Source organism: Daktulosphaira vitifoliae, unplaced genomic scaffold (assembly GCF_025091365.1).
Source record: "Daktulosphaira vitifoliae isolate Bord-2020 unplaced genomic scaffold, ASM2509136v1 Scaffold_3, whole genome shotgun sequence".
Classification (NCBI taxonomy): Eukaryota; Metazoa; Arthropoda; class Insecta; order Hemiptera; family Phylloxeridae; genus Daktulosphaira; species Daktulosphaira vitifoliae.
The window spans coordinates 22622307-22636117 of NW_026099574.1; the positions used below are offsets into that span (position 1 = coordinate 22622307).

General features: G+C 32.4%; 1 protein-coding gene across 1 annotated transcript; it reads right to left on the reverse strand.

Annotated features, from left to right (window-relative positions):
- Nucleotides 1–1518: 1518 nt before the first annotated feature.
- LOC126901256 (homeobox protein slou) lies at nucleotides 1519–10065 on the reverse strand. The gene is made up of 2 exons (XM_050677615.1): nucleotides 9239–10065; nucleotides 1519–2935 (listed from the first exon to the last, which is right to left on the reverse strand). The coding sequence occupies exons 1-2, from the start codon at nucleotides 9861–9863 to the stop codon at nucleotides 2343–2345; spliced, it is 1218 nt and encodes a 405-aa protein (XP_050533572.1). The 5' UTR covers nucleotides 9864–10065; the 3' UTR covers nucleotides 1519–2342.
- Nucleotides 10066–13811: the final 3746 nt, after the last annotated feature.

Sequence of the window (13811 nt, forward strand, 5' to 3'; positions counted from 1 at the left end):
GATCCTTATTTATTTATACATTATTACATCGGTTATCATAGTAAAATCTCTTTTTTCCTCGTGCACTTAAATATTTCTAGATGATATAGGAAAAATTTTGAATAATCGTTTGTGGAATTATATTCAACACATTAAAAACTCTTCGCCTGGCCCGGATCAATAAAATCATTAAATAAATTATTCACTGAAACGTCATTTACTTAACTGCTGAAACTGTTTTTTTATCAATTTGCACTCGAAAATTAAGGTAAATAATACTTAGCCTCTTTTTTCCGTACGTATATGGTCAATATGGCGAAATTGAGCTAACATCAAAATGCATAGAAACGTAGCAAAAACAATTAAGCGAATAAAAAAATATTTTTATAATAAAATACAGGACATAGATAATATTTATAACTTCTTGTTCTGGTCAAATAAAAATAAGGTTCCCAAAAATGTATAGGCACGAAATTAGTTAGTTTTAAATATTCATAATCAGTGCGGTTTTTTTCATTCAATTATTTTTTAAATTACAAAAAATATTTAATAGTTGTAACATATATTTATGATGAAAACATCGATGGATGAATCCTCTTTTCATATTTCCGTGTGTAATATACCATATAGAATTGTACCTATTGGTTAAGGACATCATGTACGTTTCTAATAAAATAGTTAATCCAGTAATCTTGTATGTAAATTTTTTCAAATAAAATGAAAGTATTCTCTACAACCAGCACACCACTTATACATGGTTTTTTATGGTAAATATTGAACCATTTTCATACATATCACTACCAAAATAATGTTACAATTTATCATTTTTAATGGTGATCCGAGAATAAAATATTTATGATACTAGTAATTAGAGCTTAAATTCTGTATATTATACAAAATTAACGCAATGGACTCATAAAACGTCTATTAGAAATAACACTTTTTCTTATTTCGGCACATAAAACGTAATTCTAATTAGTATAAATTTGTATTTAAAACACACTCTAATAAAGTGATATTTTATAAAGCAAATATTTCTATAATTAAAAATTCTTGTATTATTTTTAACGCTTTAATCAAACGGCTGTAAAAATCTCGTATAGTTTTTATACCGTCCCAACGGGCCGATAACAATAATGAGGTCTATACTACGGGTAAATAATTAACGTGTCTGCAAGCCTTTACAAGAACCCCTTGTTACAATGTTATTTTTCCAAATTACACACCCAACTAGTTCCCTATAGACTTACATTGTGCAAGATATTAAAAAAATAAGCAATAACATTGATAACCACTAATGTTTATGTATGAACACACATGTGTTGGTAATTTGCAGAACATTATAGGGGTTTTGATACGAGGGTTTGAACTAAGATGGGTACAGCACATTTAACTAGAATGATCGATATTAATGGCAATAAAGATGTGCACATTATTGTTTATCATCGATTTTTTCTAGACCAGTTGTGTAATATTTTTATATTAGAGTGTAAAAACACAATAATTTGGTATAAATGAAACGAACAAGATTGTATGTCATTTACTGTACAAATGGTAGTGTATAATATATTCATTTAAACAAATAATATTATAATAGTATTTACAATATATATTAATAAATAAAAACAAAAAATAATAATCACGAAAATCGGTCTAAAACCCTCTAACATGAAAATTATCTACTCTTATCTAAATGCACATTTTATAAAATATGCTTTGTAATTACATAACATAGTATAGTTTATGATATTCAAGTAAAGATTTCTAAAGTTTTTTTTTTTAAATTTCCGATGCAACATTACACTTTCAACGATTAAGGTGTTTTTTATCGCGATCCATTTGATAACTTATTAATTTGATTCGAGTTAATGTGACTATTTAGTAATAAACTTGTACAATTGCTTTTACAGCAGCAGCAAGTGGCAAAAGATAATTTTCATACAACTCGTTTTGAAATAAACAGAAACATAGTCTTTGGGTGCAGACCAAACTTTTCACAAGTTTTCCATGACCCGTGAGCATAGTGTCGGCAATTATAGTAATACAGTAATTGTTGACAAACTTCATAGCTGTGCAGTTAGGGTGTCGTCTGGCATTCGACTTAATTATAATACCCGTCTCGTTTTAAACAGCTGTAGTCGATTGACTACATAAAAATTTTCTGGCCGGACAGTTCACTCCAGTGACATTTTTGAAAGCTACGGTTTTACAGCGACTAATCTAAACTCGAGAATTTCATATTTTGTGTGTACCGAACGAATAAAAATGTATACAGTTGCGATTTTTTTTTTTACCATAGTGAATAAAGACATGTTGAATGAGATCCAAGTGAGCACCTTCGAACTACTGTCGACCGACTGACATTACGACGGAGGATGATGTCCTATAGCCGAATGATGAGCTCCCAGGTGATGGAAGTAAGCAGCTGCTGCAGCGGCCGAGTAACTTTGAGTTTGGTAGTGGTGTGCGGCCGAGTAAGCAAGTGGGTGGAAGAATGGCGGACCACCACCGGCGCCCGACGGGCCTGAGGTTCCCGGAGGTGGAACTGTCGGGCTGTTCACGTCTAACCCGGGATTCTGTTTCTTCCACTTTGTCCGTCTGTTTTGGAACCATATTTTCACTTGGGTCTCTGTTAACGACAGCGACAACGCCAAGTTAAGCCTCTCGCATACCGACAAGTAACGTGTGGTCTTGAACTTGTTCTCCAACGCTACTAACTGTTCGTACGTGAATGCCGTCCGAGCGCGTCTTGGCTTACTACTACTGCCATTTTTGGAACCGTTTCCACCGCAATGATCGGTTTTTGATTTTTTTGGCCCGCCCGTCGATGAACTGCCATCAACACTACACTTTTCTCGGTCGTCACTTATGTCGCTGCCACAGCCATCTCCACTGACACTAATGTCTTCGTCGTCGTCATCATCATCATCCATGTAATTTCTTGAACAGTCTTCACCTGTTGAAATAAACATAAAAAAATTATTATTTCGCGTAACTTGTGCATCTAAAAACAGTATTTCGTATAGCACGTTGCTCACTGATCATCGGTTCTACAAAAAATGTCGAATCTTAATAATTAAATATTACAAATCTATAATAACTTGTTGGTTAATTATTAAAAAGTAGCTTAGGTTTTGGAATTATAAAACAGTAATTTCACAATCTCTATTGTTTAATTGAAAATAACTCGATTTTATTTCGTCGAGTAGGCTTTACTACTAACTAACTCATTTTAAACTGTGCGGTTTAAAAGTTAAACTGTGTAGTTTAGAGTTTGTATAAAGTTTCTCGTGTACACATTCGACAAAATTCGACATTGGTATTTCGTTTGTATTAGTTTTTGATTTTCGGTCGTTGAATAAGTCAATAGAGAAACGTAAACATGACCAGTTGGAATTCGGTTATATTTGGTTTAATAAATTTGTTCGCGATATTTCTGCAAATATTTGTTTTATTGCTTTTCTAATTTTAAGTGTAATGAACATTATTTGAGAACGAATTGTCATACAACGGTCAAAAAATTTATGATTTCTTTTATCGGATTGCTACCATTACGTTGATTTTATTGACTTAAAAAATGATATTCTAGCGATTTAATGCGAAATAATGTTCAATTATTTTGCGCGATTTATATCAAATGTATCAAATTGATTTTGTCGTGTATAAAAAACATAGAGTTCGCATAATTGATGTAATCGCTTTTGGTTCCGTCGATTTATACATTTAATAAATTCACAAACTAATTAACTAACGTGATAATAATTTTATCGTCACAAACACCTTGCAACTTAATAACTAACACTATCTGTTTATACTCGCAGCGAACGATTATAATAATGACTGGAAGGCGATACGGTTGGACGGACCGTCGTCAGGGTAACGCCCGCGCGGTGGTGTCAAGACTTTCCCCTTTCTCTGCCCCCACATCGCATTCACTGAGAGATATCAGGATTCGTCCATCTCGAGGGCATAACATTATTACACTATCTCTAGACGAGATGGGGGGCGGTGCTGCTGTGTTTACAGCATTTTTTTTCTGAGACGCTAACCTCCGGAGAAAATCGCGACAATCGACTACTTTGAAAATTTATCGAACCACCTACCCCTTCACCGGTTGCAGTAGTACCCGGAAAATAATATTTAAATTTTCACTCGACTTAATTGTGATTTTTACGTCTAACGAAATTAAGCGGGTGGACGAGAAAGCAGCGACGACGAGACTAGTAGAGAATAATAATAATATTATTTTGTGTATGTAAACACAATTATAACCGCTTAGGGTTCCGGTTACCATGGAGACGTTATCGTTTGTTTACACAGTCTCTTTTGTTTTTATCGTCGGGCGTCCTATAACAACCAGCGGATACACGCGGTGCTCCGGTCGATCATAAAGTGGCTATTGTGCCGTCAACTAGTCATAATTTCCTTTCTCCCCTTTTTAAGATGTAAAACGTCGAATTTCGACAGAATGTCAAAAAATAAAACGCATTTCAATCGTCTCGGATAATACCCGATTTCGGAATAAAAAAATAACTACAGAGAACAAAATTGTTTTTTAATTCGGTAGCTATAAATTGCGTTTCCTTCGTACATTGTTTATGGGCAGTAGTTTTTTTTTTTCAAAAAATAAATAAATTCCCAAATAACATTTAACGTTTTTTATCCACGACATTTTCAAATTTTCACTGTAATCGTTAGAATATTTGTTCTCTAGTTGGACGAATTTATTAATACTGGCGATTTAAAGTTAAAAAAAACAGCACTTGATGTTGAAGTTCGTAGAAAAGAATTTAAGACTTGAGTGGTCGAACACTAAATTTACAGCGTCTAATACAATACGAAATGTCATTTCGTTTTTGGTGGCCGACAAACATTATCTGGTTATTACTACTGCGACAAACAATGGAAATGTATTTTAGCAACACAGCGATGCGCAAGTAATACTAATGATAACTGGCGAGTCAGCGGTTACAGACGCTTATGGGCATTGTTCGCGGATTGCATTTGTGGACGGGGAGAACTTTTTATGGGACAATCGTCGTAACACGGTCCAGGGATCAACGGAGCTTAACTTTCAATTGCGCTTTGATAGTGCGCAAAGCTTATCTCTCGCCTGTTGTAAAGTAGTGTTCTCTCTTTTTCCTCTTGCCGCCGCCCACTCTGCTTTTTACTCGTTGCGATTCTCCTATAATGGGACGTGACAATTAATTTCATGCCTAGCAGTTTGTATTCTATAATATTATCATTATTACACGCTTTTGATACTAAAAATCCATTTAAAGTAATTTTCCGCTTCAACCGAGTAAATACTTATGAATTACAATTTGTCATAAGTATATTATGTTAACATGTTGTATTGCGAATATAATATTTTTTACCAATTTTCAACTATTGTCCGTGTGATAAATTTATTTATTTATTGAAATTTCTGTATTAAACATACTTATTACTTTTTCTGTCTGGATATACATAATCATTTTTCAAATGTATGGTCATCCGAATAAAACATGTTTTTAGCGCACAATAGTAAAAGTTATACGCGTAGAATATTTTAATGTAAAACATTACTCGAACAACACACCTATTTGATTAATATTTCCTTATGCTCAATATCTTATCTATTTCATACTATGTAACTAATCAGTTTATATAAAAAAAAATTAAACAAATATTTATTACTTTTTAACTTCTGAAATTTACCTACATTTCGTTAAAACTATTTAATGTGCATAGTTTATGCCATTTTACACTTTTTACTCATTACATATGTTTCATCATTTTTTTTTTATCTCTAATATTTAAAATTAAAGTCTTTAAATTTATGAGTTTTAATTAAGGCGTACTTGTAATAATCTAATTGTTTTTTGTATAAGAATATTATTTACGTTTATCTAATTTTATTTGAAGTAATTTAGAAACTGTTTTGATAATTCTTGATCAAATTTATCAACAAATAATCGTGTAGTCAAACAAATGATTAAGATGTTCGTAAGTTCTCTCTTTAATTTAGAATTCATTACACTATTTAAAATATTCTTTTATAAAACAATTAGATATCACGATGAATTTAATTAATAGTTTTAAAAACGAAAACGTTATTCAACAAAATAGAGTTTGTTTAAAACCACTGAAATTTAAGCAAACATCTTTGTTTAATCAGTATGTTTATGAACATCAAAAAATAGTTTCCTTGAAATGAGCTTAGCTGTTGACAACTTATACTTAATGATTCGACTTTAGAGTTTTCTATCGACGTGAGTACATTTGAAATGGATACAATGTCATACAGCCATTAAATGAGACGGATAATTTTGTTGTCTTTCATCTTCGGTGTCAAATGTAAATGTTAATAACACTCAAAGACACGTTCACGTCACGTGTGTATAAACGATACACACAAATATGGTCAACGAGTAATTAACTCGGATGTTGATGTAAAAATGTCACTGGAACTTACGAGACGGACAGATTGGAATGACAAGCAGGAAACATTCTTATTAAGTTATTCCGAACGGTTTTGTGACGGACGGTGTTTCAAACGCGTTTAAAAATAATTTTTATCAAAAGGCTCTTAGCCAAAAATAACAACAACTTGTAATCAAGTTCAGAATAATAAACTTTTTCTGACAAATGTATAACATAATGACAACTGACACAAAGTGTACAAAAAATAATTCAAGTGACAGATTACTTGTGTTATCCAAACACTGTTATTTTGTCGCGCTACTGTGTATAGTAGAGCGACAAACGATAGAAATTTTAATTGTACCTGAATTCTTGATTTTTTTACCAGTTTTTCAGAAAACTAAACATCCTGTAATTGCGTTCAGTGTGACAATGTGAATAATTTATTTTACTTTTTGTAAGCAAGACGAATAACTCGAAAGCACTACTAATGCCTGAAATGGCAATAGTTATTATTAGTGGCTAATACAAAGTGTTTACATGTCAGCAAACAATGACTACATATCTTTAAAACAACACGATAAACACTGCGGTCAATTTTCCATAGTAAAAAATAATATTATTCCAAGCCGAAAAAAGATAACATAAGACTTAATGGGTATTTACAGATTTTATTTGTATTGTTTTCGGTTCTGTAGTTTGTGCGGAATAGAGTTGAACGAAAAAGATTTTTAAAGATTTTTAGGGTGACAAAATCCGGAACCGAATCTGTACGTTAATAATAACGGCGCAGTAGTAGAAAACCAAAGGAACTTAAACCCCAAGTATTATCCCGATTGGATAGAGGGAATAACGTTAAATGACGTTTAAAAGCCACCAATAAAATCGCCGAGGATTTTAAACCACTGTTATCAAAACAGTCAAGTGCTTAAGGGAATTTAAATGGAAAAATTAAAAACGCATTACGATGCGATAGCTGGCGCTTGTTAGCATTAATTGAAATCTGAAAGTAATAATTACAGAATCCATTGATTATTTACGGATTTAAATAAATCCGATTCGGATAATTTTTATTGAAACATTGCCGGATTAACTTTCAATAATTATAAGGCGGCCAATAAAACTCAAAAAAAATCAAGAGCTAAATATTTGAAGTCAGCGTTAAAAAAATATTTCATACATTTTTATACCGACGAAACGGATTCACATTAACTTTTTTTAATAAACTGCTGTGGGTGAAAGCAATCGTGAAAATTATTTAACTTGACCAAAGTGTGGAATGAAATTATTTTCGGTTCGACGATTTCAATTATTTTCCTGGCGAATAGATTAAAAACTTTATAAATTTTTCTTCATTTAAAACAGATAAAGAAATAGCGTACTTTCGCAAACACTGTATATTTTAATGAAATTTAATATTAGACTTTTAAAATGTATTTAACTTGAAAGTTCAAGATCTTAAGCTCTTAATCAATTATTTGCCCGTCCATAACGTCTTTAACAAACATTTATTTAATTATAAAATAATTTGCATCTTAATATCAATTAAATTAATTTGAAGTTGCAATTTTATTATGGCACGAAGATTTGAAGTGTTATTGTAAAATCGCTTAAATTAAGTTTTATTAAAAAAAATTAAAGTATATCTTAAACGTAACAATGAACACTAATTCCGATTTTTATTTTATTTTAAATATTTTCTATTTTTAATCGTTTTTTAGTATTTTGTTGTAAATTTAATTCTAATGATATTTTTTTATTGATATTTCCATAGTCCAGAAAATTCTGAAATTATTTGAGTATTAGTATAAACTAATAAACTTAAATTTATATGAACTAAAATGAAACTATATATATATATTAAGCAATTACTATTATTTGGTTGATAGTTTGCGTTCATTATTGTGTAATGGTAATTTTAAATATTAATATCATTACACCAAAAATGTATTAATTAAACATTACCACTTTGCATCTTACGAAATTTTTCAAATTTTACTATACATTTCATAATTGGTAAAATCTACCTTTTATTGTATTTTTTAATTTTTAGTTAGTTGATTTATTGTTCTTCAAATTTATTAAAAACTATAGATCCGTTATACATTAAACCTTAAATAGTTATTTTGTCAATAATCCCACAAGGAATTATTGATTAATATAAATTTCTACAATAGAGATAAACCATCATAAGACGACTTTTTTTTAATGCGATTAAAATATTTTTTAAATGACTATTTAAAGTAATTTTTCAAAATAGTGTTACTTAGTTTAAAATAAAAAAAAAAAGGATGATAGCTTAACTATTATTGTCAAATAATAGCTAATATTATATAAAAAGTTTGATTTTTTCAAGTTTAAGTTTAATATTACTGATAATGGTTATAATTTCACTAAAATTATAATCTTGTTTTCAGATGGAAATTGCCCGTTTATTCTTTTATTATAAATTACTTAACGATATAACTTAGGCTGCCTTTTCATTAAATTGTATTTCTATCAGTATTTTTCAAATAATTTATATTTTACTCCGATACTCTACATTCTTTATCGTAGCACAAATTATTTGAAAAATGGACCCTTGTCATGACTCCATGTAACAATTACTCAATTACAATTGATTTTTTCATCACGCCATTCTATGTAATTTTAGATTTACATTAGAATGATAATTTAATAAAGAATTATTAAATACGATTTTCTTTTTAATTAACTTAAGTGTATCGTTTGTCAGTATCTAATTTGTAAATTTTCTCATTAAATTTTATTCAATGTTATATCGTTTATTTTGCTTTTTCACGTGTTACATTTTTAAAACAATCTGTACTAATTGACATTGGCCATGTTTACTTACCGGAGACTGAAATATCAGTTAAGTCCACGCGAGGCCTCCATCTGGGCAATACAGACGCCGACAGTTTTCTAGTAAACTTGTTTGGATCAAGTATATTTTCCACGGAAAATGCAAGACCTTTATTGGGTCCTTGATGGGTTGCAAAGTGTTGTTGGACGAGCACACCCCCTGCCATTCCTGCCGACGCTGCACTAGCCAACGTAGAGATACAATTGCTGGTTGGTTCATGCAGCCTGTTGTTAGTCAGATCTACAGGGTCCTCGTCGACGTTTAGTACGTAATCCTCGTCGGAACTCAGCCTGTCTTCTACGGAGGCCGTCGGTGGTGTACACGTAGCCATTGCCGAATCGTCACTGGGCGCCGGAGACGACGGCTGTTGAGTGGATAAAGGACGAGACTGCGTCTCATTGTCACCGGCGACAGACTGCACTGATGCAGAACAGACTGTTGTGGGCTTAGAGAACGGACTTGCCGCATGGTGGCGAATACCGTTCAGACGAGGTTCGTCGGTATATCCTCCAGCATCAACAACCGCACCGTCGTTGTTGCTATTGTTCGCATTACCGTTGTCTATACTGTTATTATTGTTCTGAAGAAGTCTCTGCATCATCATCATAGTCATCATTGCGCGTAACACGCACTAGTACACAATCCGGTTGACGACCGTACACATGAATGCTACAAAAAATATTAAAATCATTTAGTTCATGTTAAATGGTTTGTTTAAACGCGCTTTTGTGCAAAAAGATATTTCGGCTAAGCGACGACGACGACGACGATGGAACGGCGATACCGATCAGTAACACGTGAGTAAAAGACATGGTGTGGTAACAGTGTGCTAAACTGGTACAGCACAGCATCCGAGGAACCGGCCACTGGGCGGGTATCGAACGATTGGCCGGCGACCACTTTGGGGGCGTGGTCGACGGGAGGGAGTTTTTTTCATCTCTCTCGCTCTTTTTCACCGCGTCCGTTGACGTTCGGCGTAACGCTATTACCGTGGCCGGGCGTTGATCAACAATCGCCTCGTCCCTCTCACACTCCTTCTAGCCAGTCTTGGTCACTAGAGTTTCCCCGCGTACACACACACACCAGTAAACCTATCATTTAACCACGCCAACACAGTGTCTACCACTCACCCTGCGGCCATCTCTTGGCCACTCACCTTGTTCTTGTTCGGCAGATAAAGATAATTGAGCCGACCTTAATTTCGCACGTTTACTTAAACCTGCTCATATAATAATCATTAGCCGGTTTATATTTACCTCCACAAACCACCACCTCTGTGTTCCCCGACGGTCAATAAATCACTGAAAGCAATTGAGATTTTACAACTCGTATATAAATATAATCGGTATCACTTTGATAGTAATTTAAAATTTAATGCGGTGTTTTTTTATCCGCGTAGTACAACGAGAAAATTAACTAAACTTTACTCTCGATTAAATGTACATAGTATTAATTAGTGATAGTTTTAATCGTTTTATTGGCACAAATGTATTATTAAGCAGTTCGATAATTTTACTCTTCAAGTAGTTTTTCTATAAATTCCACTCTAAATTAGATAGTCTTTAAGAAGTTCATTAAAAAAAAAAGAGTAAATCAATGTTAATTAAACATCATTGTTTCTCGAGTACACATTTTTTAACCTTTACAAATGTTAAATTATATATATATATATAATATATGTCAGTTTTGTTGTCTTTCTGCGTCCAATACATTTTTATTAAGACAGATAATAGAAAGTTCATAAAATTAAAATATAAACCTTTGTAAATCAGATAAAAATATTCACGGTACTTCTTTTGAGATTATGAAATTATTGTATCATTAAAAACTCAAGTGACAACAGACAAAAAATATTTCATAAATATGTTAAGTGTGCTGCACTTCAATATAACCAATTAATACCAATCTATCAAATTAATGATACGCAATAAACTAAAATACAAAATGTTTTAGCAATTTAAATATTATAAATTTTATCAAAATAAAATAAGATAAAAATTATTTGTTACAAATATCTACATAAACACATAACAATTATGAGGTCCAAAAATCTCTTTTAAGATATTTTTCTGTATTTAGTGCCTTAACGAAATTTTTTGCTTTTTTATCATATTATGTAAGTCGTTGATTCTTTTAAGTTTATGTCGTAGAAGTCTGCACTAAAAATCTTAGACACATCAATTATTTTTTTAAAAAATTTAGATTATTAGTACATTCTTTGATAATATTGACAATATTTATGAAAAAATGTTATTCGGTCCTTTTTATCCGAGTAACAGAAAATCTATTTTCTTTCGTAGATATTATGCATTTAAAATAACTTTCAGATTGCACATCATACAAATATTCAGCCTAGCCACATTTTTTACCGTTTATTATTTAATATACTAAATAGAATTTATTATTAAATCATTANACAATATTTATGAAAAAATGTTATTCGGTCCTTTTTATCCGAGTAACAGAAAATCTATTTTCTTTCGTAGATATTATGTATTTAAAATAACTTTCAGATTGCACATTATACAAATATTCAGCCTAGCCACATTTTTTACCGTTTATTATTTAATATACTAAATAGAATTTATTATTAAATCATTATGAACATTTCTCAGGATTTATTATGAAAATCGTTGTAAGTGACTACACTGTATACCATAAGTCTTTAAGTAAAAAACCACTTTTGTTATTTATTGACCCTATTGACGGTTGTCGTGTGTAACATTCGAATCGTATTTATTTACATTGCCGACTTATAAGAACTGTAACTAGAAAAAAGATAATGACTTTAGTAGGCAGTAGCAGATGGCTGCACAGAATTAAAACGATTTCAAAGTTCATGTTATCATCGAGTTAAATCAAACATTTGATTCCGTATCATTAACGCTGTTTTTATATTATAATACGTACATAATTTATTTTTTTTTGTGTGTTCAATTCGACGAGCCTTTTTATTGTGCATGATACAGCAGACCCTACACATATACATGCATATTATACACAGCGTGCGGACATAATGCGGAGGGAAATTAGATTTATTTTTAAGTCAACACAAGGGACCTGTATTGTTTGATAATGGTCCACCGGGGGATACTCTTTTATAACCGCAGTAAAACACCCTAAAGTGTTGACATAATGCGCGAGGGCGGAGGACTAGGGTACAGGAACCACGACGGACGGACGTCAACTTGGCACGATCGGCGGAGGGGAAGGAGTGTGTGCATGATAGACTGCTTTTTAAACTCGTATAATAATGCGGATACGAATATTGTCGAACAAGTGTTTGGTAAAATCCTCTGGGGTCTTCGATAGAATTATCGGTAACATGTAGAGACGCCTGGCAAAGGGATTTAATGTGGACCGTGAAATTAACGTTTGGCCGGCCAAGTCGACCGCGGAATAGAACTGCCGACTAAAAGGCACACAGTTCACATACTCCAAACAATGAACACCCCACGGCAACAATAAAAATAAAATTAATGTTATAATGTAACTCGTGCACAACAAATGACAGTGGCCTGATAGTAAACGGCAGAGGCAATAATGAAGAACTACTCACAGTGTGATAAAATTTAAATTTGACGATTAAAAATAAGAAATACAATATTAATGTCCGTTTAAAAATCTCTAAGAACTTGGTGGTTTATATTTCAAGAGGTCCAAGAGGAAAAAAAAATTACAATTTATTATGCATTAAAATGTGTTATCGTTTTTTCAGATTCGAGGTAGTTTTCTACGGAGAACTATTTTTTAGAGATCTTTACCAATAATTATATTCTCGAATAATTAATTATCAAAATGATTTCTTATTAAACTTGTTCAGTAATTATTTTGATTTTACGGCGAAATTTTATCGCTAATTTGTGTCGGGGGCGTAGGTCATTGGGAATTTTGAACACTTAATCGCTCGCTCCGTTATTTTGAATTGATGTACATTTAAAAAAAAAATAAATAAAAAGTTGATATGACAGGGAATTTGAACTCGCCACTTTCGCACTAACTACGTTCTTGATTTCTGTGTAATCTCAATGATTCATTAATCATTGTGATTTTAAGTTTTACACTGCCAAAATAATTACACAAATCGTAATTAATAGGAATGGGATTTCCTTGAAATTCTTACTACTTGCTGCAAAGTAATTAAATTTATTATTATCCGCTGGTGTATGGCATTGTTAGAGGGAAACGTTGGAAATATGAAAAGGCAATGGAACAGCATTTGTGGATATTATAATGGGTGAAAAGTAGTTAACGATGTGGCACGAATTTTGGTAGCGCACAGACAGAGTTTCGCGTTATATTATTTATCAAGTCGAGTTTAATATTTGGCTCCGTTGTCGACGATACGGTGCAATTGTAGTGCAGTTCCCCCGACGCCAATCTCATTCATATTTTAAACGAGAGCCTTAACGTTTTCTCGTTATCATGACTCCACCCGCCGCCTCACCGTCCTCACCGCTCATCGGGCACATTCTTTAATATGCCGATGGTACCTTTAACTGAGCCGTTGCTCGAGAGGGTGAAACAATGTGTCACAAAGTGTTGCTCACCGCCGTGCTCCATC

Bases quoted from the DNA above. Each gene is read 5' to 3' on its own strand.
- LOC126901256 (XM_050677615.1), bottom strand. From the start codon at position 9,863: ATGATGACTATGATGATGATGCAGAGACTTCTTCAGAACAATAATAAC. The intron at 2,936-9,238 runs GTAAGTAAACAT...TTATTTCAACAG, and splicing joins AACTGATATTTCAGTCTCCG to GTGAAGACTGTTCAAGAAAT.